The 19,055-nt window shown below is 40.8% G+C and overlaps 1 protein-coding gene across 1 annotated transcript; it reads left to right on the plus strand.

Annotated features, from left to right (window-relative positions):
• The first annotated feature begins 6,100 nt into the window (after positions 1-6,100).
• On the plus strand, positions 6,101-17,440 carry nptxra (neuronal pentraxin receptor a). The gene is made up of 5 exons (XM_011478454.4): positions 6,101-7,013; positions 9,439-9,721; positions 10,089-10,330; positions 13,121-13,300; positions 13,660-17,440. Exons 1-5 carry the CDS (start codon positions 6,351-6,353, stop codon positions 13,888-13,890), a joined length of 1,599 nt encoding a protein of 532 aa, XP_011476756.1. The 5' UTR covers positions 6,101-6,350; the 3' UTR covers positions 13,891-17,440.
• The last annotated feature ends 1,615 nt before the right edge of the window (positions 17,441-19,055 follow it).

Here is a 19,055-nt window from a genome sequence, read left to right on the forward strand (position 1 = left end):
GAACTTGAGCAGAAAAGGTATGGCCTCCCTGAAAGCTCACAGCTCCACCCTCCTGCTGCCGAGCAGTAATCCGCACTGCTGCGGGTTTCTCTGCTCATCCTGATCTGTAATATGATCGGTAGATTTTTTTGCACTGACGCAACAAGATAAACTCTGTGTGAACCTTCTGGAAAGGTGGGGCAGCTGCCAGGCCCAGGAACTGATATCATTTATGAGAGTGCAGACAGGAAGTGAAGGACAAAACTTGAAACAAGAAGAGAACTGTTTGCGCAGCAGATGGCACCGTAAACCAATATGACAATGGAACATAGCTTTCATTCTCTGACTGCCTTTTTATTTTGAGTGGTGATTCAGGTGGATGGCATCTCTCCGTGCTCATCGATGTCTAGGTTTTCAGAGTATTAAATAACAGATTTTTTGAAGAAATCTTAACAAAAAACAAATACATTTTGAGACTAAACAGCCAGAAATCCCAAACAAATGTCTTCACTTTTTCATTGGTTGGACCTCTGATTGTAGAAAATAAATAGACTTTTTTTCTTGCAGATTAGATAATTATGATTAGATAATAAACCTTTCTGGGGTGTCCAACTCTAGGCCTCAAGGGACGTCCTCCTGCTGGATTTCCTGAAACCCCGCCTTATTTGCTGCTGATTACCTGGATCAGGTGTATTTAGCCAATAGGGAGCTTCAAAGGCAGGTTGGTTGGAAAACATGTTGGACCCCGGCCCTATGGGCCTAGATTCTGACACCCCTGCATAGAGTTTGTTTGTTTTCTTCTTATTCCCAGAATTAAAAAAAAGTGATTCACTGCAAACCATAAAAAGAACAATGAGCACAGTGAAAAAAGGACATTTGTTATTTTGAAGCTACGTTCACACCGGTCATGTGACGTGTTCAAGACAGCATTGTGGGTGGGTTCATGAACACCAATGTGGTGTTCACACTGGTCAAACAGGGAGGGGCTTCTTCTTCCTTTTCTGTACTAGAGCATGTCCGCAACCTACGTTGACATTTGGTGTGAAATGTTGAAGTAATGCAAATCTTGTGAATCTCACTCCAGGCTTTTTCTTTTACACCTCTTTTCAGATATATGAAAGGCTTGGTGTCATAGAATGCCGCCCAGGCCCAAACTCAGATTATAAATTTTGCCAATATCATTTATTTTCAAACGGTTGTCGCTTCCATGAATGAAAAGGGCGCCATCTATTGTTCACTGTCAAATCCTATTCCTTGATGGGTCTAAGTTTGACCTGCTTTAACTTTCAACATGCTTTCAATATTGTTCAGAGAGTCCGAAAATGGCCATACAATGTGCATTTATTTGTGTTTACAGAGACTTTGCATCAGAAACATTCAACATCATTTTAGACCTTAATCAATTCTGTTTGATCCTACTTTTTCACACACATTGTTTTGAATAATTTCATTACCTTTAGTTTGTTTTCCATCATATCTCGCCATTCTCTTAATTTTTTAAAGTCTACACTTTATTTAATATGGATCCATTTCACTTTGCTGATGACAGTGTCTGAATGTATAGGAACAATTAAAAATGAAAGTTGACCATTTTATATGTTTATTTCTCACAAGGGAAAATTAAAAGTACTATTTGAAATTTGAAATGAAGTAGATTTTATTGTACTGGCCTGTACTTGTACTGAGGCATTTTTATGTCTATACTTTTTATGGTTTAACATGTTTGTCCCTCATACCCTCCATTAAATTTAGGCTGATACAAGCACTTCTGCATGAAGGTGAAAAACGTTTCATCAATTAGTCATTTATGTCTCTAATCAAAAACTGTATTTTTTTACAAATGGTTGAGTTGTACTGCAGGTGGGCAAGCCTAATGCTCCATGCTCGTTAGGGCTGGGGGACAGGGGCTCAAAAATCATCACAATTTGGAAGCTGTTGCCCCACTGCCCTCCTTCCCCATATATTTCAATAGGGTGTTTGGTGAGGGTGTCACTCTGTGACATAGCTTAGGAGTCTGGCTACTTGGCAACGAGGCCTCCCCCCTTGGCGGCTGTTTGGCTTGGGGAGTTGAATCTCTCTGCTTGCGATCAATAAAATTGAATTCTACTCGAGACGGTTTATTTCAACATAAAATATTGCTCAAAGAGGTTGGTTGAACTGAACTTCTGTGCCCAACCCTATCCCTTGGGGGGAAGTCATGAACGATGATGATGGTAGTTGGGTTGTTTGGTCCGGCTGGTGTCGGCTCCCTGGTTTTCCTTTCTTCTGACACTGTGGTCTCCAGTAACCAGAGAGCATATTTCGTATGGACTGGGTTGTGGTGTCTTTCTTTCCTCTCTACACCTTCACACGCAGGGCCACTCTACATTTTCTCTCTTCACCTTTGCAATAAAAGCCCAGTCGGTCCTGGCTCACCATTCTTTGTGCCCTCTTACCAAGTGGTGATGGGGGGAGTATTTGCTGTTTGTGGCTTGTGGCTTGCATGGAGGTGGCAAGCCCCTCATCTGAGGTTGGTGGAACAGCAAACAAGGCTGGTCCAGTAGCCCCTGTAAATGGGGAGGAGGGCTATTGCTGCTTTGCTTTCTGCAGACGGCTCTGTTTGGGGGTCAGTCCACCTTTCTTTCCACATTTGGTTACATCTTCATATACGTTTAATATGTTTAACATATTTGTATGTGTATGATAGTTGGGGGAGCCAGTTTAGCCCGTGCTGGTTTACGGCACCTTCCATCCGTGAAACCAGGGCTCAAATCCGGGCTGCTACCTATTCCCTTCTCTGCTTCTGTGCCAGTCCCAAGCCCAGATAAATTGAGAGGGTTGCGTCAGGAAGGGCATCCGGCGTAAAACATTGCCAAGTTAACCTTGCGACTCATCCTCAAAAGAGAGGTTGTTTCGCTGTGGCAACCCCTGATGGGAAAAGCCGAAAGAGAAAGAAAAAATATGTGTATGATAGTTAGTCTGGACATTTTTGTATGAGTAGGTCTGCATAAGACTGTATAAGAGAACTGGACAGAGGGACTTCTTCCCCCTCGCATTCCACACAGGAAGAACCAGTTGGCTCCCAGAAGCCAAAATCCCATAGACTTCTATAGAAAATAAACAGCTATTACACAGTCATTCTATTGGTCAGAATAAGCATTCTTGCTCTGATATCTTTTTTCTTTGCTAATCCCAATTTTTTTTCATGATTTTGTTTGCTTAATGCAATTTATAAACGGACCAATCAGATACCTCAATAAAAGCATGTGGTGCCCCCACCTCAAACATTTGAGAAATGTTTGATTCTCCTGAGTGGCTTTCAGTGGAAGGGGTGTGGACTTCCAACAAGCTTACTCATGATTACGGTAGAAACGTTGACTCAGACCAACTTGGACCAATCACTGTTGTCTGACTCCAAATGGCAGGGTCCGTATCACGGAAAAATGGCAACTGAATTGGCTTCATTTGGTTGGAGCTATTGGTGACATCAAGCTCTGGAGCTATTGGTAACGTCAAGCTCCCTCAGTCCAGTTCTCTTATACAGTTATTGGCATGTGTATATTTGTTAGTCACATGAGTCTGTTTGTCTTCATACGAATATTTGAATCTTTACATGTTAGCAATATTGACAAAGCTTATGTTTTTTCTCCTGTTTTTTTCATCTCCAGTCCTTTTTATCGTTTATGTCTTTCTGTGGTTTTCATCACTTTTAAATCTAGTTTCCATAGGTTAACTACATTTGTTGCTGTTAGATAGGCAGCACCATGGGTGAGATTCTGTCCACCACATTTTCATGTTCGTCTTCACTAAGTGATGTCGGAGGAATGTCAGTAACCCCTTAAAAAATAAACAGTTTAGGAGAGTTTTTATGAGGAACCAGAGCAGATATCTGTCACCACGTTCAATATTTTTAATGAAACAGCCTGCAGTAAATGTGCTTATAATTGCCCTCTGCAGGATAAAGAAATCTTTCTTGACTTGATGGATCAGCAAAATGTTGAAGTCACTAAAGAATCACTGATGAAAATCATGTTTTTGGTATTTTGGACATGTTTTTGTGGTATTGTTCGACGATGGAGGACATGTATATAAAGAAAATAAAGCTTAAAATTGCATGTCTGAGTATTTCTTTATTTAAATTATTGTGAATCAGGACCAGATGCAAAACACAGTTTAAAAAAAATGTTTATTTGTTATGTACAGCCAACAATGGCAAGTGTCACAGAGTGAATGTGTTGAATCCAAATACCTGCATTTGATAGCCTCTTATTAGACTGTTTCCCACCTCTTTGTTCTTGTTCAGGAGTATAGTGCTTTATGTTATAGTGAAGCTTTGTGGTGGTTGAACCTCAAAGCATAACATAGATGTTAGTTTTTTTTTCTTTAAATTAAAACATTAACTTTTACTTTGTTTACTTAAAATAAATTAACAATGGGTGCACACATTTGATTAATTTGTTTTATGGGAAAAGATAGTTTATTCACTTTTGTGTGTTTCTGAGTTTCCATCTCAGGTGAGCCCATCCATAGTAATCAGAAGAGGAGATTGGGACGTTCCACTGGGGAAACTGCAGGGATTGCCAACTCTTCTCATGGACTTTATTTTTGCATCTTTAACCCTTGTGCTATCTTAGATGACCCCACTCTTACATTGACGTGTTCTCCCTACCATGACAAAGGTGGATAAAGGTGGAAAGATTTCATGTAATCCATGGACACCAGTGAAGATCACAAACCATTGAAGAAAAAAGGTTCAGAGCACTGTCTAGTGGGTCTAGATGACCCAACTCCCAATGTTAAAGTGCCTAGGATAGCACAAGGGTTAAAGGAAATTATTGAGTTCATTGAAGACTACTTTTACATTATTTAAATGCTGTTTCTTTGCTGTTTTCCTGTTTTGCAGTCATAAATTAATTAGTTACAATGTTTGATCCATTTGTTTCCCCTCCCTCATGTGTCCAGTATGGTTTTGCCCCGTCTATAAAACTTCCCCAGTGTGCCAGTGAGGGGGACTTAGTCTGCTCAGTTCAGTTTAGTCCCACTTGTTTGTTTTGTTTGGTTGTTTTTTTCAGTTAGGCCCAAATATACTTAGTCTTTGGAAATACTCTGTTTTGTACTTTTTATTCTTCCTTACAAAAAAAAACAACAAAAAATATTAAAATATCTTGTAAGAAAACTCACCTTTGTCCATTGATTAATTGTGAAGCTTCACAAGCTTGTTTAAGCTGTAGCCATGATGGATCTATTCTCCAACAAACATCTAACAGGACTGCTGATGCGAAACCACAATTTGATGCCAAAAAGCGACACATTCACTCAACACACAGCTGGATCTCCTCTCATCACCTTCATAATATAATGTGTGTCCCCAGCTTCTCTTTATTTCCATTGTCCCTGGTGTCCTCCTTTATGCAGTGACGTACAGAGACTGAGACTATCTATCTATCTATCTATCTATCTATCTATCTATCTATCTATCTATCTATCTATCTATCTATCTATCTATCTATCTATCTATCTATCTATCTATCTATCTATCTATCTATCTATCTATCTATCTATCTATCTATCTATCTATCTATCTATCTATCTATCTATCTATCTATCCATCCATCCATCCATCCATCCATCCATCCATCCATCCATCCATCCATCCATCCATCCATCCATCCATCCATCCATCCATCCATCCATCAATGCATGCATGCATGCTCAAACGATGTTTATTCTTCTGCCGTTAAATTCTCATCAGCATCAGGTGTGTCGAGCTCGGACATGCGCACTATAACTGCTGTGAAGCGTTTTTTTCCCGCGGGGAGCTCTGAGGCTGATTTATGGGCTGTCTGCACCCCATAATTACTGCGCGCGTGCTGTGCAATTGAGCTGGAAAACAGTTTACCTAGAGGGAGTAAAAACACCTTATTATGGTTTAGACGGCAAAGAAATGTCAATACTGCGTTAGAAAAAAAGAAAAAGTCTCCATGAAACAAAGGGTTTTAATAACCTGCTGCAACAGGAGAATGCATGGTTGTTGGATCATTAATAGAAGAAGAGTGTGATTGTGAGTAGATATATTCTTTCATCCATCCATCATCCATCCATCCCTCTCTTGCCAACCCCCTTGCTCTGTCTCTGTATCAATAGGCTGGCTTTCTCCCACACAGGAGCACATGCGCGCTGAGGAGAGAGGAGCAGCATCATCTCCTCTCTTCTGATGCTTCATTTGGACTCACTTGTGGTGCAGAACATGCATGAAGTGATCCTTCCTTCGTCTTCTGTCTTCACATGCTGATTGACGCTGTGCACATTTTTCAGACGAACTGATTTTGATTTCTGATAAGGACCCCTCCGCCGCCAAACTGAAGTTTATCGTTGTTATCCTGGCCGCCGGGATGGTGGCCTTCATCGGAGCGGTTATCTGCATCATCGCGGCTGTCCACACCGGATCCTCCAAGGCTGCTGCGGCGCAGCGGCAGCCAGCGGCCGATAACCGCTCTCTGTTCCCGAACGCGGCACCGCAGAATCCCCCCGCCCGCGTGGGATCCATGGGCGCTCTCCATGGTTCTGAAAGTCCCGATTCAGAAGCGCCCACCTTCAACGTCGGCTTAGATGGGTTCACTGGACTCACCGGGCACGACCCGACAGTCAGCCGGCTCATCTGCACCCCCATCCCTGCTGGGGAGTGCAACCCCAGAAACTTTCAGCAACAAGCGGATGACCCGTCGCTGTACGCGGGGGAGGACTGGGGGTACCTTCGCACCACTGCCGAGGAGCTCCGGCAGACGGTTCTGCAGCAGAAGGACCAAATACTGACGGACCAGCGGACGATCAGGGAGCTGACGGGGAAACTGTCCGAGTGCGAGAAGGGGGAGGGCAGGGGCCGGAGGAGCGGGGGCGCAGCGGCTCTCCGAGCCCTGGAAGAGGCGCCCCTAGAGCGCATCATGTTGCGGGACAGCCCCGCACAGGACGCCGCACACCACCTGCTCACCGCAAGAGCCGTGGACGAGCTGGAGCAGGCCATCACACAACTCAAAGACCGCATTGAGAAGCTGGAGGTGAGACAAATCCAAATACAATTTATCCAGTTACACCAAACTAAATGACCATTTTGGAAGGAGACACAGAAATAAAGGTCAAAGTTGAGATCTCTCACTGCGTGGTTTTGATTAAATATTTCAGTATAAAAGCATTTTACCATGAAACATCTTAACACAAAGAGGTGTGAGTTGGAGGGAGGAAAACAATAACCTGAAGCATTTTCCTGTTTGACCAGAATCAGATGATGTACAACCTCATTTTGGACGACAAAGAAAGGCCATGCATAATTCACGAGGTGCCAGCATTTGCTGTGGAGAGCACAGACAGAATGTGTTCCACCGCAGAGCTCCTGTGTTTTATTTAGGATGTGCCGGTGTGGGTCCTTTCCCTCTCCTCAGATCCCACTGCAGCAGAAGTGTGCACCATGACACCTTTCCATGGGAAAAGGTTCATCCATACAAAGAATTTATGCCAGAAAGACTTGAACACATTTCTGAGTTTTTTTCCCCTCTGCAGCCACATTAGAAGACAGAAAAATGTCTGCACCAGACATTCCTTTCTACTCTACAGCAATTTGATGCTTGTTTATCGTCAAACATTCCCAGAAATAGGTTCTTAGAAACGAGGACATAAATGGAAAACTTAAAAGGCACTGTTATTTATAATTTGAAAACAAATTGTTCCCCCTCCGTCTTAAAATGGAGGTCACAGCAAAACTGTGTAACTCTGTTTTTGAGCATCTTAGAAAAGAGGACTTAATCACCAGTGTTTTCCCTTGAGGTTTCCATCCACTTCAGCTGCATATTATAAACATGCAGATCATAAAAGCACTGAGCCCAGTAAAATGTGGAAGGTTGGCAAATAGTGTGTTTTTTTTCTTTTGTTTCGTAACCTCTCTTAGTTGTGTAAATGAAGATTTTGTTTTTATTAAAAACATCTTAATGTTGAAAAGAAATGGATTAATACAGCGCTTAAAATTTAAAAACCCACTCTGATGAAAATGGTGTTTTTGGTGTTTGCATGTTCTTGTGCCATTTGTCTGATGATGGGGGACATATATTAAGAAAATAAAGCTTAAGTTTCGGGGTGTAATCTGAAAGATTTCGAGTAGGTATCATTAGTGAGTACCATGGCAGAAGGAGAAACATATTAAAGCTTAATCCAAGAAAAGAAAAAAAAAAAGTGCAATGTTTTGAAAAGATATTAGCTCTCAACCCTGTCAAATCCCTTTTCGATAGTAAGGAGCCATTTGAATTTACTGAGTGTACTGGTCAAATATTACCTACTGTACTCTTAAAACATATTAGATATTATATCTAAATATTTGTATTTTATTTTTTTTTGGGTTACAGTTTGGAGACTTATAGTGGTGTCATTTTTACCCTATTTATGTTTATTTCGGGGCTGCACTGTGGGGCAGTGGTTAGCGCTCTTGCCTCATAGCAAGAAGGCCCCGGGTTCAAGTCCAGGCTGGGGGACATGAAAAACAACACCAATGGGGGACCTTTCTGTGTGGAGTTTGTCTCTGGGATCTCCGGCTTCCTTCCACCATCCAAAAACATGTTTCATAGGTTAATAATAATTATAATAATGGATTGGATTTATCTGCGCTTTTCAAGACACTCAAAGTGCTTACAGTGTGTCCATTATTCATTCACTCCTCATTCATACTTGGTGACGGTAAGCTACGGTTGTAGCCACAGCTGCCCTGGGGCAGACTGACAGAGGCGTGGCTGCCATTTCGCGCCTACGGCCCCTCTGACCATCACCGGGAGCATTCATGCTCATTCACACACTAGTGGAGCCACACTGGAGGCAAGGAGGGTGAAGTGTCTTGCCCAAGGACACAACAACACTTGGCTGGTGGGAGCGGGGATCGAACCGCCAACCCTTCGGTCATTGGACGACCTGCTCAACCACCTGAGCCACTGTTCTTAGCTGATCATTGTTAATTGGCAACTCTAAATGGTCCATAGGGTGTGAATGGGTGTGTGATTGAGGAGATTCGACCCTGCGACAGACTGGCGACCTGTCCAGGGCATCTCCTGCCTTCACCCACAAGTGGCCAAGATAGGCTCCAGCAGCCCCGTGACCCCGAAAGGGAATAAACAGAATAGAAAATGAATGAATGTTTATTTCCTGAGTCAAAATACCCCCCCCCCCCTCACACACACACAAAAAGTGAGTCCCTTTTTAAACTCAGAGCTGTGTTAAAAACAACTCAACCTGGTTTATTTTTAATTATGGAAGTTTTAGTGTACTGTGTAAACTTTTATGAAAAAAATTATCATTTCATGATAATAAAACCTCAAAATTTGTGCTAGTACATAAATCAACAATCTCAAAGGTGCTAATCTGTGATTCATCAAAAATCCATGTAAAGAGAGTGTTGGATTGTTTAATCTAGTTTTTATTTATTATTTTATTTATTATTGTGCACAGTCAGACATCGGCCCATTTCCACACAACCGGACGGACAGCGACGCCTCCAACGAGCCAGAGGAAGACAGCATTACCAGTGACCCAGAAAGGCCCGGGAGTCCTGGGCACAGATCTGATGTTGGCAGGCCCTGGACAATGGAGGCTTTGGAAGGAGAGCTGGAGAGAAAGGTGGAACTGCTGGAGAAAGAGAGAAAAGCCCTGAGGCTGGAAACAGAAAAACACAGACAAGAAATTGAGCGAAGCATCAATAAAATACACCACCGGATCTCAGGCCTGGAGGAAGGTAAGCTGATAAAAGGGAAGCAAAAGCTGAGAATGTGGTACTGTCCTCAATGAAGGGAAGCCCTGCATGATTAATCACACACACAGATTTAAAGCACACAAAAAACTGGCTTTCAAATGACCTCGGAGCCTTCAGCATCATTTACTTTTCATCAAATGAATTCATGAGTTTTCTTTATGATGAATAAATCATGATAAAAAGGAGAAGGAAAAAAAACAGATCATAAAGACTGTAGAAATCGTAGCTCTGCCTAACAGGAAAAAAACACTCAATCTTCTTGTGCTAAAAATGCAAAAGTCCAACCAGGAAAGATGTTTGATGATTCCTGTACAGCTTTCTTTTCATCCCATTTACGCTTTTTTCCAAGTTACTGCAGGAAATTCGTTCCCGGAGGGCTTCAGATTGTCCTTTCCTACACGGACCAACTACATGTTTGCTCTGATGAAGCACCCGATTCCAAAGCTGAGGGCCTTCACCGCCTGCCTGTGGCTGCGTCCGGCGGGGGGAGGCATCGGGACCCCCGTGTCCTACGCTGTCCCTGAAGAACCCAACGAAATGGTGCTCCTGCAAGGCCTGCACGCTCCCTCTGAGTTGCTCATCAATGGAAAGGTACTTCGAGAGTCAGCAGCCTGTGGGGAAGCTGTCCAGAGGCTGCACCCACATCTAAACTGATCCCAGCTTGAGGTCAAATTGATTTTCTGAGAAAGCTGTCAGATGAGGGTGTGAACATATCTCTTAAAAATATTGGATTAGTAGTAATGACCATGCAATAAACACTGATAAAAGTTTGAACATTTGATGCTGACTTTTTGCTGAATTGAACGACCAGGCTGTCTCGGAATCTGGCAACTATTGGGAATGTTGGAGACTCAGGGTGTGAGTTCTAGGTTTGCTCTGACCGCTATGCTGCAAAGCAGTAGTGGAGAAACAAAATTAAAAAAGGAGACTATCAAATGAATCAGATGAGTGTACTCAGTGGCGGTTCTACACTGACTTACTCCCTGGGCGAGTAACCCCACAGGCGCCCCCCCCCCCCCCCCGCACACCTACAAAATTTGACAACATCCTGTTGTGTTCCCTATCTTCTATTTAGCTATTTTTGACAAAAAAATGCATGAATGTTCTGGACTCATATTACAGGGGGGTCAAACTAAGTCACACAGGGGGCCTAAGTTAAAAACACGCTTAAGGTTTTGGGCCGAAGAAGATAAACATTTACTGAACACACTAAAGCTAAACTTTTAAACCTTTTAAACTGAACTTTTTGAACATAAATATGAATAAAAACAGGAACACAAGTTAAACCTTAAATAATATGTTGCTCCCCATAGAAATATATTCTGTCAAAATTATACAAATATGAACATGCTGCAGAACAAAACAAAGAAAGCCTGGAAATATTAATAAGAAATTACAAATCAAATAATTCCATTTTTTTTGCTCTTTTATCATTTTTTAGAGCATTTTTTTTAGAGCCGGACTCCTGCTTCATTTTTAACAATAATTTCTTAATGTGTGACGCCCTGTGTGTGTCTTTGTGAAACATATCAGAGGGATTAGATCTAAAAAAAAAACTTATTGTGATTAATATGTTTAGGTCTTATAAAACATTAAAGACTAAATCATAGAACTCGTCAGTGGGATTACTCCAAAAATATTTGGCATTTCCCTAAATTTGTGCAACACCAACAGCAGAAATCCTCCAAAAAACCTCCATATAAAATGGTCTGCGCTCATCCCCCTCCCCCTCCCCTTCCCTCTGACACACGCAGCTCCGTCTCTATGACGGGAGGCGCAGCTGCGGCCCAGAGTTGATTGTCAGATAGAAAAAGACTCCCCTCACGCCTGTTAGTGTGATTCAGCCAGCCACCGGCGAGTTGCGCCCCCCTCTCGAGTTTTTTGACTAATGTTCCAAAGACTACAGCAAAGAGGTGTGGCCACAAGCGTCTTGCAGCAGAGGGCGGTGGTCACGTGCGTGTCGGGTCTGCCGTGTCAGAGCAAAGTATTGTGGGAAATAATCCCCATTGCCTGCTTTTGTCGAAATTGAGTTGAGCACGGGTGTTTGTTCTGCCCAATTCCTTTTCATGTGCCTGTTTTACGTTTTTTCACTCTGAGTTATTTCATCTTTTATTTTTTTATTTTTTTATTTTTATTTTTTTGCACCATAACTGTGAAGAGCAAAGAGGATGAAGACATTCTTAACAGTCTGATGTGTCAAAGTAAAAGTGTTAAGTGTCGGCAGCTGAAGCAATTTCAAATTAAAAGCTACAAGCTTCCTCTTTGAATATTGTAGCACAATATGAGTAACGCATATGAGTAACGCACGCATCGGGCACGGCAAATGCCGCCCCCTATGAAGTGCCGCCCTGGGCGACCGCCCACATCGCCCATATCTAAAACCGCCACTGAGTGTACTGACTAAAGGATAAATGATGAAGACATGGGGTGAGGAGGAATAGATAAGGGCAGAACATGATAGAGAGATGAGATGGGTGTGAGACATTTGCTCTCTGCATTTGGCCCATCCTCTGGAGGATCGGTGAGCTGCAGACACAGCCATCCCTGGGAACCATTTGCTGATTTTACCACCCTTAACCAAGGCACTCTAACATTGGGAGTGGGGTCATCTAGACCCCACAAGACAGTGCGCTGAACCCTTTTTCTTCAGTTTATTGTGATCTTAACTGGTGTCCATGGATTACATGAAATCCTATTCACCTTTATACACCTTTGTCATGGTAGGGAGAACACATCAATGTAAAGGATGGGGTCATCTGTAAAAAGGGTTACTGCCTGAACTTATTTTCAGCAATAAAAAAGAAAAGAAGGTATTATGTTTTTGCTTACATGAAGATGCTTAATTGAGGTAAGTCTTTGCCAAGTGGTGGTTTTAGACGCAAATAAACGTAAGAAATATTGACTGTGAACCACCAGCATGATTAAATAAATGTGTGTAAAGGAAATTGTTTTGTTATTATCATTGTTTAAATGTTATCTCAGATTGACCTTTTTACCTTTTTAGAAACATCTTTGTGTGTTTGTTCATCTGTTTCTCATCCCCAGCCAGGATGAGGGGGTTTTACGACACACTGTTCTTAGCTGAGAAGGAATACTGTTTGAACTTAGAATCCTCCCAAATGGGTCATTATACGACACCCCCTAATGAACCTTTCTCTTTGTTTGGAAATTGTAACCTCCTACTTGAATTCTAAATAAAAGAAGCACTGGGAGAAGCAGACTTTCGAGAAGAGAAGCGTGGTGGACATCTTCTGTCACACTTGCTTTTCTCCCTTGTGGATAAGAAACTTAAATCTTGTTGGTTTGTTGTTTTTAATTGTGTTTTTCTTTAATGTCTAGATGCATTTATCTGACAATGTATCATTTTATTTTTTGTTTTAGGCAGCAGAGTTGCCTCTTAACCTTAGCCGAGGCAACTGGCAACACATCTGTGTAAGTTGGACCCAGAAAGGAGGGGCATGGCAGGCGTACCAAGGGGGCAAACACAGAGGCTCGGGCACTGGACTGGCATCCGGACATCACATTAGACCTGGAGGAATGCTTGTTCTGGGGCAAGAGCAGGTGAGGGCAAAGGCACACACAACTGCATGATTCTTTCATCTGTAAAAACAAATAAAAGAGAGAACAGAACAGAAAGACTCATAAACAGCGCAGAGAATCTTGCTTGACAAATATACAAATCCAATTTCCTTGCAAAGCACTGAGCTGGGAAGCTGTGCTGTGATGTTGTGAATGAGGTTGGTCAGGAGCTACACATGGTAGCCTTAGGGATAATAATCCAGCGTCAAAAGAATTTTCCCATAAGGCTGCTTTCAAATGTAATCACTCCAAAGCTGCAAAGTGTAGCCAAAGGCAGCAAAACAGCAGAAGCTGATTCTGACTTCTCCCAACATCTAACATCCACCGAACTCCATCCACAGGATTCGCTCGGTGGAGGTTTTGACTCGTCGCAAGCCTTTGTTGGAGAAATGTCTCAGGTGGGGATTTGGGACCAGGTTCTGTCATCCACTCAGGTGGCCAGCTTGGCACGATGTGGCACGGTGACGCCGGGCATCATTGCCCGATGGAGCGAGGATGGGGTGGAACCATATGGCGGAGCAACGAAAGATCCTGGTGAACCGTGCAGTAAACACAACCAGCGCTCGCAGTGACTGAAACAGAAGTAAACAAAAAAATTCTGACATTTTACAAATGAAATCATGAAAATTTAATTAGGGCCACTAAATGTAATTTGTGGTTTTGTTTTGTTTTTTCATTAGACTTTAGCAGTCAAGCTGGTGCTAACTTTAGCTCAAGACTCCTACAATTAGGCTAACAATTCTATACTATTATTACAGTACATATTTACTAAAGTAAAGTAAAAAAGTGATCAAGTTTGTTTGCTGAACATTTTCTAATTTTACTGGTTACAGATGGCATTAGTTAGCTAGCTTGCCATCATGGACTGGTAGCATCTTGCCAACAGTCCATCACTCAGTTGTTTAAGATATTTCTGACTTTTTTAACACTTTTTTTGTTGAATGTAAGTGCAATAGAAATGAAAATGTCTTTGTCAAATAAAGATTGTCATTTGATAAAAAAAAAAGGTTTATTTTGACATGGACAATACATTAGAATTGTTGTTTGGGAGTGGAACACAGCTAAAATGATCCATGCCATAAATCAGGCCTGATCATCACAAGCTCAGCAAAATTCAGTATGAGTTCAAGGAAGCATTATTATATTATTTGTTTTTTGTAAATAAAAGCACCATTTATCATTCTCAAAAAAATATTTAAAATGTCTCTACAAATAGCAACTTTTCCTTTAACCTCTTCAGATCTAAAAGGGATACTTTCACCCAGTCTTTAAAACCATGTGTGAACACAATAACAATGTTTGCCTACTTTCTGGAGACAACCGAGCTGCTCTTAAATCAGTCTGAGATTCGGAGCTGTTTTCAGCGTTAGATGTGAGAGCTGCATTACCATCTAGCAGAACTGGAGCGGCTTCATGAGAGCAGCGAGGATGGAGTGGAATAAATTAAAGGGCTGTGACAGCTTTAGAGTTTAAAGTCAAGGTAAGGAGATGAAAAATGTAGGGGAAAGTGGTGGGAATATTAAACAGTGTAATGGCAGCCGGGAGTAGATGATGAAAGACAAAGAAAAGAGGCCAGGACAGAGAAAGATTGATGGATCAGACACTTGTTGTGAGGGATTTTACAGTCTTTTCACCTCTGCATGATGTGATTTTACACAGAACGTCTTGTCATTGCAAAATGTCTCTTACAAGTGCCACAACAGACGACACCTACTTCTACATATGTGCCAATGTCATGGCGCATGTCTCGTAAGAGGAACTCGTACTTTCTTTAGAATATTCCATAAAATGTTCACGTTGTTCACCTTTTGGCATATTCCCTCAGGAGCCACAACAGCGAATCAGCTTTCACTGTTTTGCAAAGATGGTTTGGCAAATAGTTTTTATGTTGGATGCCCTTTATAACACAATCCTGTATTTTCAAAGCACAGGGAGATCCAGACAGGCAGCAGTGTGAAGGGTCTTGCCCAAAGACCCACTCCGGATGTTTAGCTCGCCGAGAAGCACATCCAGGTTTCCTGTGTGGCAGTCCTACACCCATCCAACTGAGCCATCCAGCAGACCATTATTGAATAAAGTGTTTACAATGACTGGAAAAGTCCTGGGAAAAGTGCTGCTGGGGGGTTCAATACGTTGTGCAAAGAACATTCTAAGAATGTCCTCAAATGTAAGAGAAACTAACGGAAACATTGAGCAAGTTCAAAAAGGTTTTTCTCTATCAAGCTAGCTCTATAAAAATGATATTTTGCCACAATGTGAGACAACTTTGGTAGATATTGGAGACATACTAAAAAAACAAAATAGCAAGTAATATGGCGTATCAAAAGTTTTTTCCCCTTTAATCAATTTTTAAGGTTTTTCTTTTTTAAAGAACAAATACTGCAGTCTACTGATATACTTACATCTTTGGAAGGTTGATGTCCAATTAAAAAGATTTGGACTTGGAGACCAAAGTTAAAGATTAACATCAAACATTTTGGGCACACAAATATTATGAACACAAACATGTTTAAACTGCAGGAAAATAAGCCCACTGTGTTATTTGGAGTTTGTAAAATATCCAAATAATTTGCACAATTTTGTTTGGTTTTCATGTGAAATTGTGTTTTCTCAGTGTTGTCTTCAACACTTTGTGAGCTCTGGCCGGTCACCTAATAAGATTCATCCATTGACTGTATTCAAGAACTGGACTTAGTGACCCCCAACCACATCACATTCCAAATCTGTGGTGTAAGTTATTCAAGTCCAAAACTGGCCCATCAGATGCCTTTATAAAAAGATGTGGCCTTGCATCAAACATTCCAAATGTTTAATTGACAGATTCTCCTGACCCCCCCCCCCCCTTTGAAGTGGTAGGGGTGTGGCCTTCCAATAAACTCACTCCTGATTGGCAAAAGTGATTGCCATAGAAATGTTGATTCAGACCGACTATGATCGAGCACTACTTACTGGCATTGTCTAGCTCCAACATGGCAGCATCAGTAAGGCCAAAAAATGTTAACTGGATTGACTTAATTTGTTTGGAGGCGGAAGTAAGCCATTTGCTATGGGTGACATCACACTCACTCTGTCCAGTTCCCATAAACAGTCAATGGTTTCATCCAACTATCCTGATTAAGATAATAAATATTCAACAAATACACCCAATGTGAAAAATGTAAAAGAATGAAAAAATTGTGCATGTTAAAACTCTTTCAACATACATTCCATGCAGGAGTTTTCTTGTATCATGCCTTGGTGGATTTTTAACAACAATAAAAACTCTAAACTATTTCATTGTAGGTAAACGCTAAGGCAGAATCTGAATTCTTCCCCTACCCCTAAGGCCTCTCCTTACCTCTATATTTAGTACATACTAGCGAGGAGCTGCCAGCGCTCAGAAATACATTGCAACATTGGTTTTATGACTTTAAAAAGGTCAGAAGCCATAGGGGTAGGGGAAGAATTCAGATTAAGCCTAATACTTCACTTTTGAATGTCTGTCTCTGTTGCATTAAAATATCTTTGTTGGAAAGTGCCTGTTGGGGTGTTTGTACCCATGCAGACTGACCATCTGCTTTATTATCTTGTTGGGAATGTTCTGCTACCAGATATTTTGATCTAATTAAGCATCTGTAAATTCCCGGGTGACATTTTTCAGATCACAGAGCTTCTAAAAAACCGTTGAGTTAGTCGACACTTTACTTGAAACCTCTGAAACCTGCCGCGAACAGATGTTAAATCGGGTCGAAACCATGTTCTTGTGCTTAATAGTGTTTTTATTTTGGCTGCTCGGTCTGCAGTGCCGATATTTGATTGTTGTCTGCTCGGCTCATGGAAATGTACTGGAGCTTTATGACTGTAATGTGTTGACATGATGCTGCATCAAAAACCTCTAGAACCCTTTTTTATTACAAGCTTTGATGTTTGTTCATTTTCATATTGTTGATTATATAACAGCTGTAAGTCTGTGTCTCATGTGGTGATGTCTTGTTCTGAATTGTGACATGTACAAACTTAAAGTCTTTATTAAACGTATGATTTTGAGACAAAAACAACATTTTATGTTATTTGATTTTCTTTTTTTTTTTTTGGTATGAAATCTCTTTTTGTGAATTAAAGTCTTGATATAAAAAAAAAAAACTGTGTTTTTTTTCTTCCAAAAATTGTCTCCCCTGTTGAGTGAAATAAATCTGTATATCAGTCGCTCATTCAATTTTCTAATTAAAATCAACAATGAAAAAGCAAAAAAATTGAACGCATTATTCAATTATCAATTTCTGAACAACTGGGGACAAACAAATAAGGGATATTTTTTTTATATTCGCTTTTAAGTAATAATTTCCAAAAGAAGCAAACATATATCAATTTTTTAAATTAATTTATTGCAACTTTGACTGAGACAGAAGGGTTCCCTGGATGTTGTGAAATGTCTAAAATATAGTTGTCTATCTAGCATACAGACATCTGTTAGATAGACAGTTGATTATCTTTGGCACCTGCACGAGTTTAAATAAGCAACAACACATCATGTCAGGCTTGTGATTGAAATAATAAAAAGATGATTGAATATAATTCATTCATGGAAAATGAAAGAAATCTTTTCCGTTGTTTTTTCAAATTATGAAACCACACAAAAGTGCCCGTTTTTTTAATGACCGATAACGGCATGAGCACAGTAACGATTTTGACGCTGTGTCAAAATATCTGCCTGGTTTTTTTTAGGTGTTGCAAACAAGTCTGGGTGTTATTGAGTTGACACGACTAACGTGGCGGTATCGGACTGTGTTTTTATGTGTTACTAACAAGGTTGGGAGTTAGCGTAGTCACAGAAGACTAACTTTTCTTTTAGTTGTATCTGTCTGTTTATTTATGTGTTACAAACAAGGTTGGAAGGTACAGGTATTGTGTATATTTAAAAGCAGCTACCACTTCTAACGTGTAGTGTAAAGTCTGACTGTCAGACTTTTGGTGTGCCTTATTTATGGCATAAGTTTAAAAATAGACCGTTCATTGACGCTGCGCTTTATGATCCAACGTGCTCTATAATTATCCCTTGTGCTATCCCATGACCCCACCTTTACATTGACGTGTTCTCCCTACCATGACAAAGGTGGATAAAGGTGTAGAGGATTTCATGGAATCCACGGACACCAGTGAAGATCACAAATCATTGAAGAAAAAAGGTTCAGAGCACTGTCTAGTGGGGTCTAGATGACCCAACTCCCAATGTTAAAGTGTCTAGGATAGCACAAGAGTTACAGAAAATACGGTACACAAAGTAACTCCTCACTAAACAACTTCCAGATGACCCCATGTGTCTTTGACAAAACCACAATAAATAAGTTTAAACGTTCACTATATGTTTGCTCCATTTTCAATTTATTACATAAAAGGGAAAGGCAAAAAAAACATTATGGATTTTTTTTATAGTAGTTTAGAAAAAGATTACTAAATGAAGCGGTCATTATTTGTTTTTCATTGTTGATTTTAATTTGAAAAATCAATGAACGATTGATGCTCGGATAGGATTGGAGCATTGATTCCATGGCTGCTTGCACCAAAGACTAAATATTTAGACATCTTTAGTTGCAGAAACTGCCCAGACTTTATTGGTTGCATAGTAAATGAAAACGTTTCTTTTTTTTAGATGTGGAGTAAAATCTGGTCAGAGTGATATACCAGAGCTGGTTAGGTTGATATTTCAGGAAAATCATGCATTTTGTAGTACAAGGATCAAGTTTGGCATGGATGTACC

The sequence above is a fragment of the Oryzias latipes genome, chromosome 8 (genome assembly GCF_053564925.1).
Source record: "Oryzias latipes strain Hd-rR chromosome 8, Olatipes_Hd-rR_3.1".
Lineage (NCBI taxonomy): Eukaryota > Metazoa > Chordata > Actinopteri > Beloniformes > Adrianichthyidae > Oryzias > Oryzias latipes.